The 10,541-nt window shown below is 46.1% G+C and overlaps 1 protein-coding gene across 5 annotated transcripts in view; it reads right to left on the bottom strand.

The window, feature by feature from the left end:
- LOC105478334 (cyclin and CBS domain divalent metal cation transport mediator 2) overlaps positions 1–8,682 on the bottom strand; it is a 183,472-nt gene extending 174,790 nt beyond the window's left edge. Inside the window, exon 1 of one of the 5 annotated variants that reach the window (XR_985254.3) lies at positions 6,674–8,510. Coding sequence is in view for 3 of the 5 variants with exons in the window: in XM_011735490.3 (XP_011733792.1) it covers positions 6,674–8,294 (1,621 nt within the window). In the remaining 2 variants the exon portion in view is untranslated. Of the gene's footprint in view, positions 1–6,673 lie in introns of all 5 variants that reach the window. The other 4 variants (XR_985255.3, XM_011735490.3, XM_011735492.3 and 1 more) reach the window with 4 other exon arrangements.
- Between the last annotated feature and the right edge of the window lie 1,859 nt (positions 8,683–10,541).

A 10,541-nucleotide genomic window follows, 5' to 3' on the forward strand; every position in this document is an offset into this window, starting at 1 on the left:
CAGATGCACGAATAGGACATGGGCTTCAAATGCTTTGATGAACATTTCCATGGAAATTTTACAGATCTGTATGTACTGTGAACAGAAATGAAAAGTCAAGGAAGCTTCACCCCCACAGTCCTAACCAAATCCAATCATCATTACTCCCATAGAAGAAACAATCAATGAGAAAATAAATCATTAAGGGATATCTAAAATAAGTTAGATCAAATAAAATATCTTCTATTTAATTACCTGAGGCTTCAAATAATCTAGATATCAACACTCATTTCCTAAAATACCCTGCTAGTCTAACCACAACAAAGTAAAAAACTTAAACTAAAAAAAAATTAAATAAAAATGAACTCAAACACTTGGACTTATTTTCTATATAATAAAATGCTTGTCAAAAATTGCTTGAATCCAGGGTGTCTAAAATATTGACAGGAAAATCACAAGACAAATAAAAACCAATAGTAACACTGACTATTTGCTTTTTCAATGTTGCTGCTACCTTCATCTCTGAATAACTTGGGACCAGAAGACCAGCCTGCTGAAGCAGGAAGAACTCTAATCTAGAAGTCAGGGACAAGGGTTCTAGTTCAGTTGATGCTACTAGCTAGGTAGGTGGCCCTAAATAGGTCATTTACTTTGTTTTTTCTCTTTCCCAGGGTTTACCTTCCTTAATCAAGGGGCTAACTAACCAGTTTCTCCTAAACTCACCTAACCATAAGAAGTACACCAGGGAAACTGTAAATGACATGGATTTCAAAAGCCCTTTCCCAATTCAGGAGGTCTCTGGGTGAGGCCTAAGACCTTACTCTTATTAAGTGACCCAAGTAAATCTTTTTTTTTTTTTTTTTTCTTTTGAGACAGAGTTTCGCTCTTGTTGCCCAGGCTGGAGTGCAATGGTGCGATCTCAGTTCACCGCAGCCTCTGCCTCCCGGGTTCAAGCAATTCTCCTACCTCAGCCTCCCGAGTAGCTGGGATTATAGGCATGCGCCACCATGTCCGGTTAATGTTGTATTTTTAGTAGAGACAGGGTCTCTCCATGTTGGTCAAGCCGGTCTCAAACTCCCAACCTCAGGTGATCCACCTGCCTCGGCCTCCCAAAGTGCCCGGATTACAGGCGTGAGCTACCGCACCTGGCCCCAAGTAAATCTTATCATCAGGTAAGTCTGACAAACACTGGACTAGATAATCCTCAAGTTGCCTGCCTTCCAGCTCTGATTCTGTACTATCTGGCTATCTCATAATGATGTTCTAAAAACACACAAAATTACATTCATTTAATGTATGTTACTGCACAAAAATAAATGTACAAGATCATGAAAACAAATATATCCACTCCCTGTGACACCATTCATACCTTTAAACACTAATTAAAAACATCTTCTGGCCAGGCATGGTGGCATGCACCTGTAATCCCAGCACTCTGGGAGGCTGAGATGGGAGGATTTCTTGAGGCCAGGAGTTCAAGACCAGCCTGGGCAACATAGCAAGACCCTAACAAATACTTATAAAATAAATTAAAAAAAAAAAATCTTCCTAGATTCAAGGCAAATACAACACTTAATTTGGTGAGAAAAAAATGTATTTAATATTAAGCTCTCAGTATATTAATATAGAGAGACTTGCTGAGTTATAGAAAGAAATTACCTAATATCTTAGGTGAAAACTATACAGTGCATTCTTTCCTTGAAGAACATTATCTGGTGATCCCACCTGTTCCTAAGAAAAAGCTAGAAAAGAGGCTGGCTAAGTCCCTAGCAGCTGTAAATAGCATGCTCTGCAATACTGGAATGCAACTGTTATAAAGCTAAGAGAAAAATAAGGAAACAGTAACTGGTTACGAATTCTTCAAATGCACCTCAGCATAGACAACTGGGTGGCCCAATCTTTTGTGAGGACGGTTTTGTCAGGTGAACGGAGAGCCTCTAACATGCTTTCCACACACAAAGGTGGCAGCCTTTCATTTTGCTTTTCCTTCCCTTACACTACATTGCTGTAGTTTTTCTAAAATTCTCATAATCCTCTAGTGGTATTTACTGAATTTATTATCTTATTTAGATTCGTAAGTAACTATAAAACTAACATACACAAAAAAAGAGAAAGGCTCCTTGCATGGAATACAGAGAGCAGAGTTATGTAATGGATGCTCATTAGCAACCAGTTATACAGATAGATTCAAAAATGTAAATAAAAACCAAGATTAAAACACAAAACTGAGTTTGACCAATTACTATGTGACCCTTGCAACAGAAACAGATAAGAAACCAACAGTGAAACATATTACATAATTTAGCCATGGGAAAAACAGCTGTAGAGCAGCCCATGGAAGAAGCACATTAGTATAGCACAATGTTAGTACAAAACATTTCCAAAATGAATTTTGATGCTTGATATGCAAATGCTGTCAACACAATTCTTTAGACTTAGGATCACACAGGCCAAAAAACTGATTTGTTTTAATGGCAAAAAAAGGGGACACCAGTTGTTATGCACAACACCACAGAAGCACTGGGTTTAAAGTCATATATATGTTTAAACACATTTTTTTTTTTCTATTGCCCAACAGGCTCTGAGGCAGTGTTGAGACAAAAGACTAAACCTCACACTCAGTAAAACAGAAATGTCAAACCAGGATCAAGGAGAGCAGCATAAGAGAGAGGTTAAGAGAGCAGGTTCTGGTGTCACAAAGACCTAAGTTAAAACCCCAAGGCACAAATTACTGTGCAACCTTGAACAAATCATTTCACCCGAGTCAATTTCCTCATTTGTAAAATGGAGATAATACTTCATTCAGCCATTGTGAGATTTAAACGTGATTCATACAAAGCCCTAGCCTCTATACCTGGCAAAGAATACACAGGTAAGTAGTAATCATCACCATCATCATGAGCAAACTGTAAAATTAGCACAATTACTATCTCAAATAAAACCAAGAGTTTCCTGGTAGCCAGAGAAAAAAAGACAATCACAGTCTGAATTCAGCCTGGGCAACATAGTGAGACCTTGTCTCTTGGGAGGAAAAAAAAAAAAAGGAAGAAGAAAGAAGACATTCACATATACTAATATAAATGTGGCTTTTCTTCCCACATTACAGAACATTCTGTTTCCTCCTCCCTAATAAACCAACTCAGACTAATTCTGTACAACTATATACAGGAAAGTCTTCAATATAGAACTTCTTAATTAGGAAGGACAATTTTGTTTCTTTTTTCTTTTTTTTTTGAGACAGGGTCTTTGTCCCCAAGGCTGGAGTGCACCATCTCGGCTCATTGCAATCTCCGCCTCCCAGGCTCAAGGGATCCTCACAGGCTCAAGGAATCCTCCCACCTCAGGCCTCCCGAGGAGCTGGGACCACAGGTACACACCACCACGCCCTGCTAATTTTTGTATTTGTTGTAAGGACGGGGTTTCACCAGGTTGCCCAGGCTAGTCTCGAACTCTTGGGCTCAAGTCATCTGCCCACCTTGGCCTCCTAAAGTGCTGGGATTACAGGCATGAGCCACCATGCCTGGTCAAAAGGATAATTTTCAATGAGATCTGGATTTATGATCTAACTGGTTTGGGGAGGTACAGTTGGTATTGTGGGGGGTGTTTTGTTTTTTTTGTTTGTTTGTAAATGAGGAATTTAGAAGAGAGGTAGAGGAAGAAAAAGTCTTCAAACCATTCAACACACCATTATTCAGTAGAGAAAAACAATAGAAGGTTGATTGTTAACATTATGTCATAATTGATTTAGAAAATGAACACACGAAAATCAGGTAAAATGTTTTAACTCAGACATAAAGGCCGGGCGCGGTGGCTCAAGCCTGTAATCCCAGCACTTTGGGAGGCTGAGACGGGCGGATCACGAGGTCAGGAGATGGAGACCATCTTGGCTAACACGGTGAAACCCCGTCTTTACTAAAAAATACAAAAAACTAGCCGGGCGAGGTGGCGGGCGCCTGTAGTCCCAGCTACTTGGGAGGCTGAGGCAGGAGAATGGCGTAAACCCAGGAGGCAGAGCTTGCAGTGAGCTGAGATCCGACCACTGCACTCCAGCCTGGGCGGCAGAGCGAGACTCCGTCTCAAAAAAAAAAAAAAAAAAAAAAAAAAAAAGTAACCAAACTAATTAAAAAAAAAAAAAAATCCAAGAAAGGAAAGGTGAAAAAAATCAATTATTCCCATAGTTTAAGTAACAAATATCCATTCTGTCCTTTTAAGATCACGGCTTAAATTTCCCATTTGCAACCAACTATCTTTGCCTGCTCTTCCGAATGTGCCACTAGCTTGAATGTATGTCTTTAACTTGGACTATCTTCTTAACCAAATACATCATTCTGGTTAAAGACAAAAATAAAATCTTGTACCTTATTATTTTTCTAGAATTCATGGGGAAATATTAGTAATTCCATTATTTAAAGAATACATTTCAAAAAAATACTAAGTGGTAATTCTGAAGGAAAAAGAGCTCCTTGTGAAAATAAATCCATCAAGAAAAATTGTTCAAGGTCAATCAAGCACAAATTTCAAAATAATACAAATTTTGAAATTTTGAGTAGGGACAGGATTAAGGAGCTGTGAGGTGAAAAACGAAATTCTCAAGGTAAAAAGATACAGAAGTGAAGAAAAGACTTCAGCAAGAAGTACAAACTAGTGTCATCAATTCATGAGTAAATGTGCAAAATTCTAAGTAATAAAAAACTCAAGCAATCACTCACCTGTATCAATATTGGGGAATTTAGCAATAGAAAGACTTTTAGGGGCATTTCCAAACATTCCAACATATCTTTCTGTATTACAGATATTACTGCAAAATGAAAGAAGTTAGATGCTCTAATTAACAACTTAATGGTGAAAGAATGACACCCCCAAAAGAAGCTATGTCACCTAGAGATACTGGACATTTTCTTTTTACTATTTAAGAAACCAGAAGAACCTCCTGCTTTTAAATGCAAATTTACCAATCTTCAAAACACATTCTGCTCTTTTCCTTTGTATAAAAATTACTGCAATGTGGCCGGGCGCGGTGGCTCACGCCTGTAATCCCAACACTTTGGGAGACCGAGGCAGGTGGATCATGAGGTCAGGAGATCGAGACCATCCTGGCTAACATGGTGAAACCCTGTCTCTACTAAAAATATAAAAAATTAGCCGGGCATGGTGGCAGGCGCCTGTAGTCTCAGCTACTTGGGAGGCCGAGGCAGGAGAATGGTGTGAACCTGGGAGGCGGAGCTTGCAGTGAGTGGAGATTGTGCCACCGCATTCCAGCCTGGGCGACTGAGCGAGACTCCGTCTCAAAAAAAAAAAAAAATTACTACAATGAGATCCTGTTCTAAAGAGGGCATCATTCAACCAGAAAAACAGAATTAGGACAACCATATGCTCTTTGAGTATGTTCAGATCATCATATCCAGTGAGCTGTCACTAGGTACATATCACCTTCTTCAGAGGAGAGACTACTACCAGTGATCAAAATTCTATTTGAAGAAGGAAAACTTGGTTTTGAGGACTATTAGGTCACGAAAGTTTACATACACATTTCAGTACCCGCACATGCACTAGCATCATAATAATTCAAAAACTCAGCATCCCTTGGTTTTCAAATAACACTATTTGAAATAGTGGAAACATTTTACTGGAAACATTCAGAACTTCAATAATAATAGTACAAGTTGCTATTTACCTGTTCATTATATGGTCAAGCGAACAAATACCACAATGCAAGAAATGATGTGTTGTATAATTTCTCACCTTGGAACAGTGAGTTGACGGAGACATACTTCAGTTTAATGTATCAGATGACCAAGGTGGAAAAAAAGAACACTTAGACTGAAAGAGTCAAGAAATAAATAAGCCCCAATAGAGGGATTCATCCCACTGTTAAAGGTGCAAGCTTTCTGCCAAAATCACACTTGGTTTGGGCAACTGTAACTATTGTCAGATAAACTTAAACAAATAGTGAAGAAGGCTACGGGACATACAGCCTCTTCACAAAAGGCTGGCTAACCGCTAGTCTTTCCAAGTTACATATTAGTAATTTTAATTTAAAACAACAGCAACAACAACACTTTTCTAGCTAAGAGAAGTCACATCGAAAATGGGTGATTTTTTTGGCGATACTTAGTTTACCCCGCCCCTTACCCTCAAAGGCAGACCTCAATCTTCCCCGTAAGTTGCCAGGCAAGCAGGAACAGAAGCTATAGAAAATGTACTTCGATCTTTGAAAGGCCAGTGTGGATGTTTAAGGAGAAGGAAAACGACTGCACTGAGTTTACAAAAGCTATTTACATGTTTTCCAAATGCCTGTGATTAAAGTCAACCAAATGGCATGGCATCAGCCAGCCCCTACCTTCACCTACCCACTGAGAACCCAGACAATGAAGGCGGCAGACCCCTCAAGCATAGAGGCCCCACACACGGAACCAAAAAAAAAAAGTGTCATGCACAGAAATTACACAGCCTGCTTTTGGATAATGGTAAAAAGTAAGTGATGGCAGTCTTGTGCTTTAAAATAACCTAGTAGCACTTACTAGTTCAATCCATCCCCAAATCCACGCCACCCTTTCAACTTTGCAATTAAGAGAGAGAAGGAGAAATCCCGGTCAACTCGCCTTGGGGGGTTGGTCTGAGGGTAGAGGGCTCAAGTAGGGAAGAGGATGGAGAGAGAAAGAGCAAGCCAATGAAAGAGACCAAAATTTCCCACCTTTCTTAAATTCTTCCAGCATAGCGTCCAACTTGGTGTCATTGAAAACAAAGTGCAAGGGGTGGTTATAAAATTTGGTGATGGTTTTCAGGGGAGTACAGTCATCTGGATCCACGAAGGCCAAGTCTTTGACGAACAGCAGGTCCACGATATTGGAGCGCTCCCCTTCAAACACTGGAATGCGGGTGTAGCCGCTCTCCATGATCTCAGACATGGTGTTGAAGTCCAGGATGGCTTCGCCAGTGATCATGAAGCAGTCCCGGAGTGGGGTCATCACGTCCTCCACCGTCTTGGTGCGGAGCTCCAGCGCCCCTTGGATGATGTTCAGTTCCTCCTTAACGAGGTCGTTGTAGGGGTCGGTGACCCGGAGCATCTCCAGCAGTTTTTCCCGGTTATAGACGGTGCCTATCTCCTGGCCTAGGACGCAGTCCAGCAGCTTGCTGACCGGGTAGGAAGCGGGGAAGGTCATCATCATGAAAAACTTGGTGAGGAAGATGGTGTTGGCCCCCACAGCCAGGCCGTGGCGGGAGCAGATGGCCTGGGGCACTATCTCCCCGAAGATGACGATGCCGATGGTGGAGACCACCACGGCCACGAGGCCCGAGCCGGCGATGTCGTCGAGCAGGATGGTGAGGGTGGTGTTGACCAGCACGTTGCCCAGCAGCAGTGAGCACAGCAGGTAGTTGCCCTGCCTGCGCACCGGCTCGATGCGCTTGGCGTAATTCTTCTCCTTCTCCGTGCCGCAGTTCTGCACGATGCGCAGCTCCATCGGGTCCAGGGCCATGAGCCCCAGGTTGAGGCCACTGAACATGCCCGACAGGCACAGCAGCAGCGAAATGAAGATCACCTGCAGCCAGAAGGGCAGCAGGAATTTCTTCTCTTCGCCTACGATCATCTTGGTGTCCTCGCCGTCGTGGTAAATCCAGGTGGTCTCGGCCCACGGGGGTGGCGGGAGCCCGGCCACCCCCGAGCCGCCCTTGCCCCCGACGGTGCCACCCGCGGATCCCGAGCCGCCGGCACCCAGGGCGGGCGTGGAGAGCGACGTGCACAGGTAATAGGACTTGCTCTTCTCCATCTTGCGTAGCGGTTTGATCTCGATCTCGATGATGCCCGAGGTGCGGCGGTTGAGAATGATGTGGGGCAAGATGATGATGTCTGAGGTGCGGATGCCGCAGCGCTGGGGGCCGCTGTCCGGCTCCGGCGGCGCGGGGCCCCCCAGCCCGCGCTCCCCCGGGCTGTGGCGCCGCCGCTCGTGTTCGGTGAAGGCGATGCGGGACCACGTCTCGTTGTTGATGTTCTGCCCGTACACCCGCAGCTTGACCCGGGTCCGTTCGCTCACCCGCAGCGCCCCCCCTTCCATGAACGACACGTCGTTCGTGTCCTCGAGCCGCAGCCCGATGATCACCGTCTCCTCGTTCTCGCCCACCGCTGCGCAGCCGCCCGCGCCGCAGCAGCAGCTCAGCAGGAGCAGCGGCAGCAGCCGCCCCGCAGCCGCCTGCAGGACCCCCCGGCCGCGGGCGCTGAGGCTGCGGCGCGCCGCCATCTTCCAAGTGGGCAGTGCGGCGGCTGCCTGCCCGCCCGCCATCTTTACTTTGGGTTCACAAGCGCCACAGCCAATCATAGGGTGGCTGCTCCAGCTGCGGCTTCATCCTTTCCACCCGGCGGCGCGAGCGCAGGTACCTGCCCCTGGGCGAGACTGCAACTGAGCGTCCGCGGCCAGTGCTCAGCAGTTCGCCTCCCTGACTGACACTGACTCGACCTCGGCCAGCTGAGGAACCCCGAGGCTCGCGGGAGGGGACAGAGGGAGGGAGAGGAGCGCCGGCTGCTCCCGCGAGAGGCAGGCCCACTGGCCAATCACAAGCGGGCGCCCGCCCTCCCAGCCAGGGGGCTGGAATGGGGGCGTGACCGTGTGCCGTTCCGCGAACCAATGGCAAGGTAAATGGGTGGGGCGATGAGAGCCACCGTCCCCCTCTGCACGCCAAGTTTCCAACTGAAAGGCGCGTGACTCTTGTGTATGTGCGAGGGGAGGGGGCGTGGCCAGCTGGGACTCGAGAGCCAGTCAAAGATGAGAGTTGTAGGAAAGGGGCGTGGCCTCCGTCCTGCTGCCAATGGGAAGGAGCCGTCCCCGGGGCCCGCGCTCCCCGGGGGACCCTGTAGTAGATCCGGGAGCCTGGACCGGCCGGGCTTGGACTAAAGCCCTGCGGCGCAAGGCGGCAGGTTCCCGATGCACTGGCTTGCTGGCTCTGCAGTTGTCAGTTCGTGGGCAGAAAGCCGCAGCGCCCTCCTGCCCCGGGGGCCCGAGAAGCCAACTAGAGGCGGCTTGGGATGCACACAGCCTAAAAAGCCGGGGCACCGGCCGCTGTCCCCAACTCTACGTGCGCGGCGCTCCGCTGGGGTAAGCGGCGTCGGTGGCCCCGGCACAGCTGCCGACCAGCAGTCCTCGCGCCTCAAGACTCCTAGGGTACGCGCTCTCTGCGGCTCGCGATCACATGGCGCCACCTGCGGGCCGCAGGAGCGCCCTGCAACGCTTTCCAGGTCCGCGGCATACCCCGAAAGGTGTACAGAAAGTTACGGATGGCGCGGTCAGAGGGACAGTTCCCCAAATTTGCTAGTCATAGAACCCCTACATATTATTACTAAAAGTATATACTTCCTAGACCCTTTCCCATATTTACAGAGTGGGAAGGGCCCCGAATCTGTATTCCCAACAGGAACCCAGGCAAGTTAAGGAAATGGGAGGGCGGCAAGCATCCTATCCTAAGCAGACCCACAGAGGCTCATTCTTAATCACACTGGCCAAACTCTGCTAGGGTCATAGGTCACTCAAGAGCAAAAAGTTCTGGAAACCTAGCTCCCCAGTACTCCCAGCGTCACCTGGAGGTGACGAGGTAGCAAAGTAGCTGTCAAATTGATCTTTTCCTTGAAACTTAAAACATTAAAAATGTTTAATGTTTCTCTACCTCTTTTGTATTCTACAAGCACATTCCGGCGCCCCCCCCCCCCCCCGCCGCTTTTATAAATGCGTCAAACGTCTCTGATTAATTTCTGGTATGAGTAATTTCTGGAATGATTGCAGTGGCCTCCTAACTGATCTTCCCTCTTCGACACCTGCTCCTTTCCCTTCTTAACCCAGCAGCAAGTGATCTTGTCCATGAGATTCTGTATCTCTCTTGGCTGAAACGCCTCCACTGGCTTCCCATCTCATCCTAGTAGGCTCAAAGGTCTGCTACCTCTCGTTACTTCTCGGACCTCATCACCTGCTGTTCTCCTAGTGGAAGGAGACAGATAATAAGCCAAATTAATTTCTCTCCAAGCTGTTTCTCCATCACTCCAGGGATTTTCCCCTGCGAGACTTTGCACTTGCTGTTTGTTTCCTGGGCTTAAGATGTCAGCATAACCTTTTTCACCTCCTTTAGTGCTTTGCTCAAAAGCCATCTGATTTTAAACTTGTGAAAAACACTCCCTCTATGCCGCATCTACTTTATTTTTCTTCAAAGCAAAGATCGCTTTCTAATACACTATGTAAATTATTGATTTGGTTTGTTATCTGTCTCCTTCCACTAGAACTTAAGCTCCCTGAGGGCAGAAAGTGTGTCTGTTTGTTCACTGCTGTATCACAAGGGCCTAGAATAGTAGATATATAGATATAGATATGTCATATACATATGTATTATATTTATATATATATATATATTTTTTTTTTTTGAGAGACAGTCTCACTCTGTCACCCAGGCTGGAGTGCAGTGGCACGATCTCAGTTAACTGCAACCTCCGCCTCCTAGGTTCAAGGGATTCTCTCCTGCCTCAGCTTCCCTAGTAGCTAGGACTACAGGCATGCACCACTATGCCCAGCTAATTTTTGTATTTT

This window comes from Macaca nemestrina, chromosome 9 (genome assembly GCF_043159975.1).
Source record: "Macaca nemestrina isolate mMacNem1 chromosome 9, mMacNem.hap1, whole genome shotgun sequence".
Classification (NCBI taxonomy): Eukaryota; Metazoa; Chordata; class Mammalia; order Primates; family Cercopithecidae; genus Macaca; species Macaca nemestrina.